General features: G+C 38.8%; 1 protein-coding gene across 4 annotated transcripts in view; it reads left to right on the top strand.

Annotated features, from left to right (window-relative positions):
• Window positions 1-16,263, top strand: part of AKAP6 (A-kinase anchoring protein 6) — a 260,229-nt gene that overhangs the window by 236,759 nt on the left and 7,207 nt on the right. For all 4 annotated transcript variants that reach the window (XM_034417989.3, XM_034417990.3, XM_034417988.3 and 1 more), the window contains one exon: window positions 12,468-15,834. In XM_034417989.3, coding sequence (XP_034273880.3) covers window positions 12,468-15,791 — 3,324 coding nt within the window. In that variant the 3' untranslated portion in view covers window positions 15,792-15,834. The remainder of the gene's footprint in view (window positions 1-12,467; window positions 15,835-16,263) is intronic.

Below are 16,263 nucleotides of genomic sequence, written 5' to 3'. Positions count from 1 at the left end.
TTTATCACATATGGTTTATTCTGTAGCTGTTCTTTTTAGATCATCAAAGTCATCAAACTTTACAGAAATACTGGATTTTTTTGGGATCAGTCAATGTCTCTCAATATAACCTATCTTACATTCACACAGACATTTGCTAAGCTGTCTTGAACTTCTAGAGAACATTTACTAAAAGGTTTTTCTCACTGAATTAATTGAATTGATTTGCAGCTATGTACTGGATTATACAGGCCATATAATAGTCCCTGAGCCATATATTTGATCTCAAATTTGATTAAGTAAATAAATATGCCCGATCTTGATACAAAATGCTATCAAGACAGATGTCTTACTTGTTTTGTATTTTGCTCAATGCTTTTATTAATTCACAATACACTGAAGAATAAATTAAAATAAATTAATAAATAAGTGGTACTTAATTTTTTTATTAACTAATTTCGTTCTGACATTCTCTAGGTAACTTAAGACTGCATGTTTCCAGAGCCAATGAATATGAGCAGACATTCAAGAGCTTTAAGAGTGCTTAATAAATATCCTCAGTCATGTAGGCTTGTTTTTAGATCTTCCCACAAAATTAACAAAGAACTACAAAATAGCTGGGCTGATGAGAAGCTTCTGTATGGCTCCTGGTTTAATCCTACAGGTATTGCAGGTAAATGCCTGTACAAGGCTATGAAGAAACACCCAGAGTATCAATTTTCTCATATATATTTTTGTGCCCAATAATTTTCTTTTGTGGATGTTAATGTATTCTTAAAATGCACATACATGTTTCTACATATATTGCACACAAAAATGTCACTCTTGAGAATGGTAAATTGAGGGGTAGCTAGAATTTTCATTTTCTTTATCTATATAGCATTTGTGTCATAACAGGAGCTCTAATCCATATTCAGGTCTCCATGTTTGGTGTGCAGTAATATGTAAATTACCTAGCCAGCTGCATTAAGCAGTGTTTGTTTATTCTATTTCTTTTGGCACTGCATGCACCTGAACCTCTGCCAAAAAGAGGGGGAAAAGCCTGCTTCAGGGAACACCGTTCTAGATAAAGTAGTTTAGAAAAGGAATACACACAATAAATTAAATCTGTTCTGTATGAAAACAACAGAATAAAACCTAACTTTCTGTTTCTGGAGAGATTAGTCTTCACTAGGGAAAAAAAAGCCCGATATGTTTTGTTATAACGAAGATAGTGAATTTCTCTCTTTCAGAAGTTCTGTTTGCCCTGGTGTGGTGAACAAAGATGCTGCACTAAGGGCTTGTGACATTTGGCTGTTGGCAATTTTTGACAATGATTAAAAGGAGGAACATGGGAAATTTTAAGGCCAATCGTTTCAGTGTGGTATATTCGTTCCTCATAATGGGTGGTGTTTGAAATGCATTTGGATTAGGACAGCTGTGGAGTTTAGGTATTAAAAAATGGCATTAATGATGCATCAGAGCTATCTGCTTAGGCTGGCAGTCCTCCTTTCTGTGTTTCAGTCTTCCAGTCTTCCAGTCTGACACTTCCTCTTTTATCCAGCCAGCTAATTTCCCCTCTTTTGTGAGGAGTAACTGTTTTCACACTACTGCTTACTCGGCAAGCAGTACTCCTCATTGTTGCATGGTTAATTATCTGTTTGAGCTTCACCTTCTCAAGTTAAGAGAAAAAGACTTGGGCCTCCCAATGGCTCTAATGAAAGCTCGGCTTTATAGGAGTACTGTGTGAATAAATGCAGTGTCTGATTGAGCAACATAATAAATGAGTTCCTAAAGTTTATAGAGCCATTCCCTCTGTAGGAGGTTCACTCAGCAGTATAGCAAGACCCTAGAGTTTTGTGTTTGAAAAAGTCAATTTTGGAAAAGAGGTCCAAACTTGATCAGTGGCTGCAATCTAGAAACTGCACAAATACTGTATGCACATTCAACACACTTCTTAAATAATATTATGGAATATTGTGTCATAGTATCATTTATATCAGTAACAAGGAATCATGCTGGTTACCGTATTTTTCAGAGTATAAGACACACCTTCCCCCCCCCAAGAGGCTGAAAATTTGGGTGCGTCTTATACTCAGAATGTAGCTTTTTTCAAGTTTTTTTTCAGCCCTAACGAGGCGCTAGTGAGTGATCTTCCCAGCTTTGTCTGCTCCCTCAACTCTCCACTGTGCTTTAACGAGGCGCTAGCGAATGAAGTGATCTCCATGCTTTGCTCTGACTCTCAACTGTTCTTTAAAAGCTTTTTTTCAGCCCTGACTAGGCGCTAGCCGAGTGAAGCAGTCTCCCCGTGCTTTACCTATTTTTCTCATTGCTGCTTCCTCTCAGCTGTGCCTTAGAAGCTGTTTTTTATCCCCAAGCAGGGGATAAAAACCAGCAAACTAATGTGCTGAAGCTGACCAGACTAAGGATGCTAGCCAGATGAATACCTGGTAGGAATCCCCTATTTTCTTCTCCAAAAACTAAGCTGCATGTTATACTCCATTGCGTCTTATAGTCCAAAAAATACGGTATGTTAAGATGTTAAGAGGCCACAAAATTCTTTGTTAACTTTGCTGCAAAAGACTAGCATATTTGTCTCTTTGGGAATCAGTATCAATCTTATTCTGCCAGCTACTCTGGCAGAGTAGCGCTGCCAACTCTGTTAGTGCCAGAATTGCTGCAGCCTTTGGGCTTTATGTTTAGCTAATGTTTGGGTGCTTTTTTTTTTTTTTTTACTTCCATCATAAAATTTTTGGTATCCAAGCATTGTTATGATTAAAATTACTATGCCATTTGGAAAGTGCTTCCGTCACTTTGCTTGGAAAACTATATCATGTTCTGAAATACACTAATTTTCTTCTGTCGGTAATGCCAGCTCCTAACTTCTAAACTGTCAGTGTTCCCCAACCTTTCCAGTTTGGTGGACTGGCGGAGATGGTGGTGGCAGCGAGGGGGACAGGGGATGGTTTTGTGCATGTGTGCGTGCCGGTTTCACAAATGCAGCTGTGCACGCTTTCACACATGCACACATGCACACGAACTTCCCAACGTTTCTGCGGCCTGGTTATAGTTTCATGCAGGGGTGAAATCTAAAATTTGTTACTACTGGTTCTGTGGGCGTGGCTTGGTGGAGGGGTAATGTGGGTGTGGCCATTTTTTTTTTACTTTTAAAACCATTTTTTCTACAACCTCTTCAGCTAAGAGGTTGTAAAAAATGCTTCCAAAAGGCTCTGACGATCCAAGCTGAGTTCCCTGATCAGGGAACTCAGCTTGGATCATCAGAGCATTTAAAAGAAAAAAAGGGTTTTTTCTTTTAAATGCTCTGATGATCTGACGAGCAACTCTGACGATCAAGCTCTGACGATCCCAGCTGAGTTCCCTGAAAGCCTCTGCCGATCAGGGAACTCATCTTGGATCATCGGAGCATTTAAAAGAAAAAAACCCCTTTTTTAAAAAAATGCCTTTGACGAGCCGCGTGATCATCAGAGGCTTTTTTTAAAAACTTTTAAAAGCATTTTTTTGGCCGAAGTTGTAGAAAAAATGCTTTGAAAAGTTAAAAAAGGCCTCTGATGATTGTGTGGCTCATCTGGGCATTGGGGGGGGGCGGGATTTTTGCTACCGGTTCTCCAAACCACCTGCCTCTATCGCTACTGGATTCGGCGATCCAGTCCGAACCGGGAGCATTTCACCCCTGGTTTCATGGCTGGAGCAATTGTGAAATGGAAGGCAATTTTAAAAAGTACAAGCTTTTTCTACAAATTCAAGGGCTTGAAACAAACAAGGAGCTGTGCACAGATATAAAGAAACTGGATGTGCCTTCAAGTTTATAATCTAATTAAGATTAACAAGAAACAAAATGGGGGAGAACTGTGATAGTGGCCTCTGAATCTCAATTTAATCCCTGTATCCCTTTACCTACAGGCAAAGGTTGCATGTGGTTTTAAAACAACCAATAAGTCATCCATAGTGAAAAAAGAAAGTATGAATTTGAACAAATATATTTGAATATACTGCATTTGTCTGAGCAGAATGAATATTCAAATACATACCACTTCTTCACATTCTGGCACCAATCATGTACAAATATTGTTTAAAATGCAACCCAAACTGGATTGAGATATTGCTGGTAATGTCATGTTAATGACCAGATAGATCTAAGAGTCAAGATCCTGTTTTCTAAACAGAACAGACACAAAAATGCTTGCTGTTTTTATAATCTTACAAATATTTCAGTAAACCAACATTAGAATTTGCCTCAGAGTATTGTAGCAATGTATATCTATATCTTTATATCTATCTATATCATGGCTGGCTGTGGAATTCTGGGAGTTGAAGTCCACAAATCTTAAATTTACCAAGATTAAATACCTTTAAATTGTAAGCATCAAAAAACCTCAACATTCAAAGAAATTTTCTAGAGGCCCCAAAATGTTTGATAAAACTAGTAGGTTAAGTAAATAGTACAAGTACATTCAAGAGAGTAAGTAGATGATTTTTTGGTGCCAGCCTTTACTTTTTAAAAATGTTTCTTTCATTGCTTTCATTGGGTCCAAAAATATCAGCTCCAGAGAAGTGTGTGTATATCCAAGCCTGTCCCAACAATCCCCTTTTCAGTATGTTCCAGCCAAATTATTTTGGCACGTGGGGCAAAAAAGAAAGAAAGAAAAAAGCATTGACAGCTCTTTCCATCCCTGGCCAAAAAAGTTACAATACTAGCAAATAAAACAATTATTTACTGTCCTTCCACAACACCCTAAATTAGCTACATAGACAGAGATAGAAGCACTTGTGCACACATACTAAATGCATACCATAAAATTTCCACAAATATGTAAATATATGCTTGATATAAAAAACATACATTTTTCTGAAACAAAGCATTCATGACACTCAAAAGCTCTGTTGAATTCAAAAGTGTATTCCAGTCAATACATATGAACACACAGAGAGACACATAAACAAAAATGCATACACATATATGCATATACCTGTCATGTAACTCTTTGACAAATAGTGACAATTCTAGAGGAATAGAAGCTATTCTCAATAAAATTTACTGTATGGTGTTCTCAAATCCTTTGCCTATGCAATTTGACATGTAAGCCAGTGATTGTCATTTCAATTGGTTTAAAATGAAATAAAAGAAAATATAACCAGTGTTTTCTATGGAAATTATTCACTGGAATTGGAGTATCAATGTGTTTGAGAAACAGTAGTGGCTTACACTGATATACCATCTCAGTTTGTGGAATTGTTATTGCTATCACATCCCATAGACATGATGACTATTTCTACTCTCTTTTTTTTAAAGAACCTTTTAAATTGTATTTTCTTTCAGAATAAACAGAGCTACTAATTAGTATCCACTTTAACTATAATTGTTCTAGGGATAGAATAATTACCTTTTCCTCTCAAAAGCCATAATAAAACATAATTGTTGTTTTACATATTAGTATAATATTGCATTTTGAATGAAGAGGATATTCTCTGGCTATAACGCAAGAAGTTCCAAGTAAACATTAATGAATTAAGCAGAAGTGATCTGAAAATATGATCATTTTTATCCAAGTAAATGCACAGCATACTAACACATTTTCAAATGCAAAATTATTGTGGTGGGGAAATTCTTTCTCTGTGTTTGTGTTTTAATCTAATTTTGTGGAGGGCTATTACTGAACCTCTGTAAGGAGCAACAATAGCGTTCTTATGATTGCATTGCACAACATATCAAATTACAACTAACCCAACTAACTTTCAGCTTAGGTTAGCCTATATGCTTATGATTGAATGGGTCATTCAAACTCATTATTATTTATTTAGCACATGATGAGAATATGACAGAAAAGAAGTAAGCATATACATTCAATATTCAAACCCATAAAACTGTGTTAATGGAGAAAGGCATGTGGTGCAAAGGCTTTGCTTTTGTAAATTGTCCTGTTTATAACAGTACTGTATGTTAGAATGACTCTGCAGACTTTTTCTGCCAAGGTACAAACCTTATGTACCTGCCATCATAATTGTTTCTTTATAGAAATATTTCATGCAGAGAAGAAGCTGATATAACACTGTCATGTGTTAAACTGTTATTTGTTGACATATCAAATCCAAGTCTCAATGCCACTCCATCTGGAAATTTATACTTTGCACACTCATTAAGATGATAATGTTTTATACCAAACAACTTTCCTATGTCTGCTAAGGAACTAGTCCAGCAAGTCACTTGGCATGACATGAGAAAAGTGAAGTTCTCTCACTATTTTCCGTTGCAGCCATCAAGAGAACCAATTGTCTATTAAAAGTATTCCTTTTTTAAAAAAAATCCCTTTGTTTTGGGTTGTTCCTGTGAACTTCTTCACCGAAAAGAAAAAAACAATTTAGAATTTATTAGAATTATAGGCAAAGTGGTATCAAGTCTTTAAAAATAGAAACAATAAGCCTTAAAGGATCCATTCAATTAAATAAATGAAGCAACTGCAATGTAATTAAAATGATTAATCAAATTACAAAGCAATTGACTAAAAATATAAAAAGGATAAACCAGAATCAACTGACACATAATCAATGGCTCCCCTCCCCCCCAAATTAGTTCAAACCGTGGAACAGTATAGTACATGCCAATTTTTGTTTAAAAGTAAATATGGTCCATAGGAGGATTTTTTTTAAAAAAAGAGAGTGACTGCCCTATGGTTCCAATTGTATGGTTTTGATGCCCTGCTGAATTAAAAGATTTCCCCAGTTGACCCAAAATATTGTATCTACCACTTTAATGGGAAATATTTTTTTCTGATGACATAACATTATAGTAGAGCAATGTGGAACATAAATAATATTGTAGTAATTCTACAGCATTAAATACTTCTCTCTCCAATCTATGCCCACCGGGTTTCCAAGTATTACACCAGCCACGACTCCGCGGGAGGGGTGGTGGGGTGGTGGTTGTCATTAGGGAAGGTCTTAGACCTAGGGAGGTCACTGTCTCTCAGATTGGCGGGTGTGAGTCCCTTCTGTTGAAATGGGACCCTGGAGTACATTCGGCTCTGTTGCTTACGTACCTGTCTCCCAGCTGCGTGTGTTCAGTCCTGCCCGCACTACTCGAAGTCTTAGCTGAACTGATGGTTGAGCTCCCCAACCTGATGGTTGTGGGAGATTTTAATCTCCCGTCAGCCGGCGAGACATCAGAGTTGGTGTGGGAGTTCATGGCCTCCATGACGGCTATGGACCTGACTCAAGTTGTACAGGGCCCAACTCACAACGGTGGACACACACTCAACTCAACCTGATTTTCATCTCTGGGCAGTGGATAAATGCTCGGGGTAAGGGTGACCTTTCTGTGCTACCCCTGTCATGGACCGACCATTCCCTCCTTCAGCTAGATTTCCCTTCCGCCAACTCCCACCGCTGGGAGGTGGAACCGACTCGTTGGTTCTGCCCCAGGTGCCTGATGGACCCTGATAGGTTCCTGACGGAGCTTGGGACATTTCCCACTGACCTATCCCGTGATTCACCAGAGGCCCTGGTGGATGCCTGGGAACGGGCGGCCACCGGGGCACTGGATCGAATTGCTCCCATGTGGCCTCTCCTCCGACAGGGATCCCGGGCAGCTCCATGGTTTTCCGTGGAGCTCAGGGAAATGAAGCGTCGAAAGAGACGCCTAGAGGGCCGTTGGAGGTCTTCCCGCTCTGAGTCTGACCGAACATAGTTAAGAACCTATATTAGGTCTTATCTTGTGGCGATGGAAGCGGTGAAATGTGACTATTTTGCTGCTCTCATTGCGTTTGCAGAAAATCGCCCAGCAGCCTTGTTCTGAGTGACCCGCTCCCTTCTCCATCAGGGAGCAAGGGAGGACCCCTTGCAAGGCAGTGCTGAGGATTTTGCACAATTTCTGCAAGACAAAATCACTCAGATTCGGACGGGGTTAGACTCAGACTGGGCAGGATCCGACGGGGTAGGAGAAGATCTTGGAGGTAACAGCTGGGTTGACTTTGATCCTGTTTCTATGGAGGAAGTGGACAGGATTGTGGGTAGACTGGGGGCCTCCACATGTTTACTGGACCCTTGTCCCTCCTGGCTTGTTGCGGCAACCAGGAAGGTGACTGGAGACTGGATCCGGGCGATTATCAATGGTTCATTGAGAGATGGGGTCTTCCCTGCCTTACTCAAGGAGGCGGTAGTTCGTCCCCTCCTCAGGAAGCCTGCCCTGGATCCGGCTTCCCTGAACAACTTTCGTCCTGTCTCCAACCTTCGCTTTATAGCAAAGGTTGTTGAGTCTGTGGTGGCGTACCAGCTTCTGCAATTCCTGGAGGAGACTGATTATCTAGACCCATACCAATCAGGCTTCAGGCGCGGACACAGCACGGAAATGGCATTGGTCGCCCTGGTGAATGATCTCTGACAGGCCCGGGATGGGGGTTATTCCTCCATCCTGGTGCTACTTGACCTCTCAGCAGCTTTTGATACCATCGACCATGGTATCTTACTGTGATGTCTCGGGGGGGTTGGGGGTGGGGGCACTGTTTTACAGTGATTCTCCTCCTACCTCTCAGGCTGTACATAGTTTGTTTGGGCGGAGGGTCAGAGATCCTCCCTGAGGCCTCTCACTTGTGGGGTACCGCAGGGGTCAGTTCTCTCCCCCCTGCTCTTCAACATCTATATGAAGCCTCTGGGTGAGGTAATTTGTGGTTTCGGGTTGCGGTATCATCAGTACGCTGATGATACCCAACTTTACATCTCCACCCCGGACCAATCCAGGGATGCCCTTTCTGTGATGTCTAAGTGCCTGGAGGCGGTACGGGTCTGGATGGATAGGAACAGGCTCAGGCTCAACTCCTCCAAGACAGAGTGGCTGTGGATACCGGCGTCCCATGATTTAGCTCCCCCATCATTGTTGACGGGAGGGGAGTGTCTTGCTCCCTCGGAAAGGGTTCATAATCTTGGTGTCCTCCTTGATTCATGGCTGTTTTTAGTGGACCATCTAATGGCCGTGACAAGGGGGGCATTTGCACAGATTCGCCTGGTGTGCCAGTTACGCCCTTTTCTAGACAGGGACGCCCTCCGTACTGTCACTCATGCTCTCATTATCTCTCGGTTGGATTACTGCAATGCCCTCTACATGGGGCTGTCCTTGGGTGCACCCGGAGGCTCCAACTGGTCCAGAACGTGGCCGCGCGAGTAGTTACGGGTGTGTCCCGCTACTCCCATATAACACCACTCTCGCACGAGCTGCACTGATTGCCGGTGGTCCTCTGGATCCGCTTCAAGGTGCTGGTACTCACCTATAAAGCCCTTCATGGCATGGGCCCGGGGTATTGCGGGGTATTTGCAGGCCTCCCACCGCCCAGTGCACTCACATAGTGCTGCCCTCCTCCGGGTCCCCTTGGCCAGACAGTGTTGGCTGGCAGTCCCCAGGATGAGGGCGTTCTCTGTGGTCACACTGACCCTCTGGAATGGGTTGCCCACCGGGCTCCGGACGGCCCCTGACCTCCGCACCTTCCGAGCCGACCTAAAGACATGGCTCTTTCAGCAACTTCCCTGATCTGCTGTGGATTTTAATTTGAGGATTTGGGGATTTTAATTGGTTTTAATATTATTTAATTTATATCTATTGTCGGGTTGTTTTATTGTTGTGAGCCGCCCCCAGTCCTACGGGAGAAGGGTGGCATATAAATCTGCCAAATAAATAAATGACAAATAATAAATACATTTAAATAATAGCAATTTCAGTATTATTTATTCATTTTATGACTTCTAATGTGTTCTACTAAATTCTGAATTCTTCCAGAATCAAATGGGATACTATAATAAAAAAGAAACGTCATGATTTCAATTTCTCATTGTAAATGCGAAGAATTATAGGTGCACTACCTCTGCTTTTTTTTACTTTAAAATAGTATGCCAAAGCAAACAGGATATTCTGATTTAGTTTGCATCAACTATTTCCATAAAAGCTGAAGAGAGAAAAACCCAGTTAAAACCATATTTGGTTGAGAATGTGGCTTCATGCAATATTTTAGTCCAAAATTAATCCAGTTCAGCTTCATTCAGCCAGGTGTTGTTGTCCATGTATTTGATTCCTTATTCACAGCATGAGCTTTCTTCAGGCTTCATTCAACACAGACTTCAGGAGGCCGTGCCAATCCTCTGTGCTTCATTTACAGTATCAAGAAGCGACTACATTTAACATATTTATGATGCGATAAGGGCAGTCCTGCAGTCCAAACTTTGTATCATACTTCCGTCCCCCTTTAATAGCTTGCTTGATCCTGTGAAAGCAAATGAAACACTAATGTGGGTTACAACAAAATTTTGTTGCTGAGGCTGGATCTTTTTATTTATCTTTTAAAAGTTTACATTGTTTAAATGATATAAGAGACAAAAAAAAGCTTTATATTAAAGTGGATCTACAGTTAAGATATGTGAGCTAAAATTACATCATTGTGGGACTTGCATTGTTGAATTTTTATAACGAGAAGAATAAATAAAGCTGGCAACATCTGATTTACAGTCCAAATGTTATCTTCCCAACCAAAGAAACAAATATTTCATATTTGAGAAGAGACCGAGTAATAATTCACAAACTCTATGGAATTTACAGAAGGCTATTAGTTTTAAAGTGTATGGAAGTTGCTTGTGACATATACGTTTTGAATAAAGGATGCACTCCAGTGATATCATTTTAGAGCTAACTATGGAGCTTTTATGTAGATAGTTTAAAACCTTGAAATCCTTTACCAACTTTTTATATCCAGGTGCCTTCCAGATGTGTTGGACAACAATCAGAGATGTATAGTTCTTTCCATATTCAGTCTGCAGTAATACTGTATTTTTATTTCCTTTACATATTTTGTGTGAATCATGTATTATTCTTTGCCTTGATATATTCATTTTTGAAATATATTTTTAAATGAAATTTGAGCTGAGAAATATTTAAGTCCTTGTGGATTTTGTGAATGACATATTGTATTTTGCCAGAGTTCTTATTACTTGAAAAGAAATTTGTCAGATAAATCTGACATTTCTAGCTACAACCCTCCCACCCCAGGATTCCTACAGTTAATGACTATGTTAACTGAGAATTATGGAAGACCAACTCTACTGAAACATATGGTCTCCCCTCTATTTATACATATTTAAGATACGGTTTTGTTTTTTTAAATTTTAGCAATTACATGATAGACTAAAAGTTGATAAATGAAAATTAGAAATGCATCTTTATTCCAATCTCCAGTATACCATTTTGATTATAAGGTCAAAAAAAGTGGTATAGATGAAGTTTTTAGTTTTATTTAATCATTGTAGTATACAATCTGCTTTTTGTTCACAGTTGAGTATACTTCTAAAATATTAAAAAAGGATATGTGTAATTAAATGTTGGACAAATGTGAATTGGAAGACAACTTTTTAAAATCTTGCATCATTATTCAATAACTTTCCAGAATATTTTTAAAGCTAGCAACATATGAAACTAATGCAATCAAAGGATTGCTTTACAGATTTATTACTTATAATTTCTTGAATGCTGCTTTTACGAGCAACCAAACAGAAATTCAAATAAATATTCTGCCCAGCTGAATATACGGAAACTAGAGAACTGATATAAGAACCTGTCTGGCACACAAGCATTAAGCAGCCTGATTGCTCTTTATGATCTACTCATGTTGCAGAATGTAAAATCTAGATTTGATGGATTGTAATGGGGACTTGATATAGTTCTTTCATTATGAATAAAGCATATTGAATGTGGATCGGTATACTGCATATATCGTCTAGTTGATGGGATGTCAGCAACAGTATATTGACTTGAAAGATATAAAATAGCTTGAGAATTCTTGGAGTAAATCTGGCCTTTAGTTGGGCTTCTGGCATACTGACTGCAATGTGCCACCATATTCCTCACCATTAGCGGGGAATACTGCATGTGACATAACTGAACTGAACTGTTTTTGATATGCATCATCAGCCCAATTCTTTCTTGATCTACTAAGTTGTTTGTATAACTATTGTTCAGATAGATTTGAAAAGAGAGCTACTTATCTCCCTGAGATATGTGCAAAATGTAAGTGTACCATGCCCCAAAGCAATAATTGTGTGTTTAAGCCAACATTAGTTTCATGAGTGTAAATTTCATTCTAATGATGATCAGCTAGAAGGTGATAAAGAAAAAAATATTATACTTATTGGAATTAAATTATTTAAATCAGTTTAATTAAATTGCTTAAATAAGTTTTGTCTAGGGGCTCTGTTGAACTCCCCATTGTTGGATTCCTCACTTACCACCTCTAACTTCATACCTGAATATCAATTGGAACTTGGTTCCTGTGTCAAATCTCAGTATTCTATGAATTGTCTCATATTTATTTACTGTATTTCTTTCAAATTGCACCATAATATTGATGAGTAATAGGCTTTCTACCTATTAAATGTTCCAGTTATGTTAAATTTATGAATTAAAATTCTGCTTTTTAATAATTCTGCTTTAACTAATAATTCTGTTGTTCTTTTTTAAACAGGACTCTCTGAATGTTATTGATCCTGGTTTAATGGAGCTAAATAGCACAAATGAAGATGCTCTAGAATGGGATGAAATGGATATAAGTAATAAGTTAATTAGTATTAATGAAGAGTTTACTGAACCTGAACCAAAACAAGATGACACAAAGCTGAATTCTCCACCTGAAGTATCTGATAATGGTAATCCAAAACAAGAAGGAACCCCTAACATTCATGGACACAGTCTCGGTGATCAAAGAATGGCATCTTCTTCAGGCGCAAAGGTCTACCAAGTATATAGTCTCCACGATGTTGAACTATCCAGAAAAAATCATATCTCTCTCATGAAAAACACATCCAATGATTCCACTCTTACACCTTCAACTATTGCAAACAAAGGCACAAATAAAGATTCTTCCTTATCATCTATAAAGTATTTGCCAGATTTAATGGGTAGCACCACATTGGCAAAACCGCAGAATTATATGTATCATAGCGGAAACATTACCAGGCATTCTGAAAGTCAGAATAAAGTAATCAGTGAAAGAAAGCCAAAAGCTATCAGCAACTCTGAAATCCAATTGTTTCCTGATACTGATGGAACACAAGATAATTCTGTGCCTAATATTTCAGATTCTGACTTAGGGAATATAGTTGATGTGATAAAACAAAATTTTAAGCAGAAAGATGAAGAAAGCCTTGATAATGTCACTACATCGGAACCAAAGTTCAGTAACAAAACAAAAGCTGTAGACAACGGTGCCCATCATGATTCTGTGAGTGCAGAAGAATTACAAGGAAAACACAATGCTTTTACATTTTATGACTACTCATATCTTCAAGGTTCAAAATTAAAGATACCACGGATGATAAAGCAACCACAGTCAGAAAAAGCACACAAGCAGGGCAACTTGCTTCATGGCTTTTATTTTGACAAAGTTCCTTTTATATCTGGAAATCAGCCTGGGGAGTTAAAATCATGTACAGAAAAGCTTGCTTTACCAACCAACTGGAATGATGCTGATCCTAAACACACTGAGTTTGTGGAAGATTTAAAGAAACTATGTGACACAACAAATGGGAAAGTGCTTTCAACTCTATCTCATAGCTCTTCTTTAGATTCCCTTTCTTTGACAAGTGATTTGTTTGGTTTAACTGTTTTTAGAAGTGGAGATGGTCTTAATCGTAGCACTTCCTTAGAGAGCTGGCTAAATCCCTACAAGAGCAATGAAGATCTTTTTAGCGGTAATGACTCCGGTGACCTAAGTGGAAGTAGTGATTCTGTTGGAGAACTCAGTAAGAGGACGTTAGATCTTTTGAATCGCTTAGAAAATATCCAAAGTCCTTTAGATCAAAAAATAAAGCGGAGCATCTCTGATATCACCCTCCAAAGCACTTCTCAAAGAATGTCCTTGACTGGCCAAGTATCCCTGGATATTGCCTCCTCAATCAATGAAGATTCACCTGCTTCTCTCACTGAGCTAAGCAGCAGTGATGACCTGTCTCTCTGCTCTGAAGATATTATAATGCACAAAAACAAAGTACTGGATTCAAATGCATCGTTCAGAAAGCACCTCAATCGGTCTGTTGCTGACGAGAGTGATATCAACGTTAGCATGATCGTTAATGTTTCCTGTACCTCCGCTTGCACGGATGATGAAGATGATAGTGATTTGTTATCAAGTTCTACTCTCACCTTGACTGAGGAAGAGCTGGGCATGAAAGATGAAGATGATGATTCCAGTATTGCAACTGATGAGGATATTTATGAAAACTCCAATTTAATGTCAGGACTTGACTACATTAAGAATGAACTCCACACTTGGATTAGACCTAAATTATATCTGACAAAGGAGAAGAGGAAACATCATGTGGATGATGAAATTCAGGGCTGTAAGGAGCTAAGAGGTGGTGAGACTTTGAAACCAAAAGATTCATTGAACATTGAACAATTTTTGAGTGATTCCATATGTAAGCTTTCACAAAATAATGGCAACAGGAAGAATGTATTGGAGAATCGTACATCAGAGACAAAAAGACAAGCAAAAAATGAAGGTTTTCAGCTTTTGCAAGAACGCTTAGTAGATGATATGGAGAATGGAAATGTTGCAGTTACTCAAGAAAGTCTAAATGGACAACATATTTCAACATCTGCCATAACTGTTAGTACATTAGATGGGAAAGAGAATGAAAATGAAGATTTTGCCTGTGAATCATTTACTGATAGTTCAAAAGATTCTCATATTAACAGTAAGGAAGCTGTTCAACTACCAAATACAACCAGCCCTCAAAAAGAGTATCAAAATCATATTCCGTATGATGGCCAGGGTATTAAAAATCTTACCACAGAATTTGACTCAGATGTCAAAGAAGACAGTACACCAGGTACAGCATTGCTAACATTGCCTCCAAGTTATCAACAAAGTAAAACAGGAATTGGTGAGCCTGTTAGTGATTGCTGTGCATGTTTAAAATCAAATGAAGCAGAAAAAAACACATCAGCTAGCAGTCATGATTCATGTTGCAACTGTGAATCAGTTGCTTTTGATAAAAGAAATGGGGAAGATTGCTCAGTGCATAATTTTGTGATGGAGATAATTGACATGGCTTCCACAGCCTTGAAGAACAAATCACAGCCTGAAAGTGAGCCAGCTGTTCCACATTCATTAGCCCAGATCAAAGAAAAGGTTCTAGAACATTCTCACAGGCCAATCCAACTTAGAAAGGGGGATTTTTATTCTTATCTTTCACTCTCTTCTCATGATAGTGACTGTGGGGAAGTGACTAAATATGTTGAAGAAAAGAGCAGTACTCCGGTTCCACTGGACTTTGCAGAAAACATTGAATGCTTTTTTGAAGCCTGTCCTGAGGAAGAAAGAGTTGAACAGAAGCTGTACACTGCTCCTAATGAAGCTGAGGCAACTTTGGTCAAGTACAAGGACTTGGATTTAATAGATGAACACCAAACACCCACCAATTGTAATGACTTTTCTTTATTATCTAAGGAGATGGGTACAAATCCTCCAGGCACTATTAGTAAAACAGGATCAGAGAATATAAAAAATTATCCTGATGAATCTCTTGATCAAGAGACCTCTAACAAAGATCCAGTTTTGAATTCTTTTCCAAATGACTCTATAGAAAACCATCCAGGTCAGTCCTTTGGCACTGCAAAATCTGAAGAAGATTTTGTCACTTCTCCAAAGGCCTTAGTTAAAGCCACTCAGTTAAAACCTGATCACTTGAAAGGCAAAGAAATTAAGCACCCACATCCAAAAACTCTTGTATGTGAAGAAAAACTCCTGCCTCTTTACAAAGAAAGGCACATAAATGCAAAGAGATAGAATGCAACTGTCCCTGGACACATACATGTTATTTCATGAGCAGGTATGTACTGAAATATTGACAATTGAATATTATTAGTGACATGACCTTATAATTAAACAAGTGGTATTGCTGTTGACTGTTTTAATAGATAATGTGTGCCTTTTGAATTTATTTTCACAATAATAAAATGATATTTAATAGCAATAGCATTTAGACCTATATAATGCTCCGTAGTACTTTACAGCCCTCTCTAAGCGGTTTACAGAGACAGCATATTGCCCCCAACAATTTGGGTCCTCATTTTATCCACCTTGGAAGGATGGAAGGCTGAGTCAGCCTTAAGCCTGGTGAGATTTGAACTGCCAAATTGCAGTCAGTCGGCAGTCAGCAGAAGTAGCCTGCAGAACTGCACTCTAACCACGACGCCACCACGGCTCATGTAAGCTCATTTAAGCTTACATTTTACAAGTAGTCAGGTTACATCCATTC

This window comes from Pantherophis guttatus, chromosome 1, assembly GCF_059756535.1.
Source record: "Pantherophis guttatus breed Tessera chromosome 1, ASM5975653v1, whole genome shotgun sequence".
Taxonomy (NCBI): Eukaryota; Metazoa; Chordata; class Lepidosauria; order Squamata; family Colubridae; genus Pantherophis; species Pantherophis guttatus.
The sequence above is the reverse complement of the archived record's forward strand: the minus strand, read 5'-3'. Positions and strand labels throughout refer to the sequence as shown.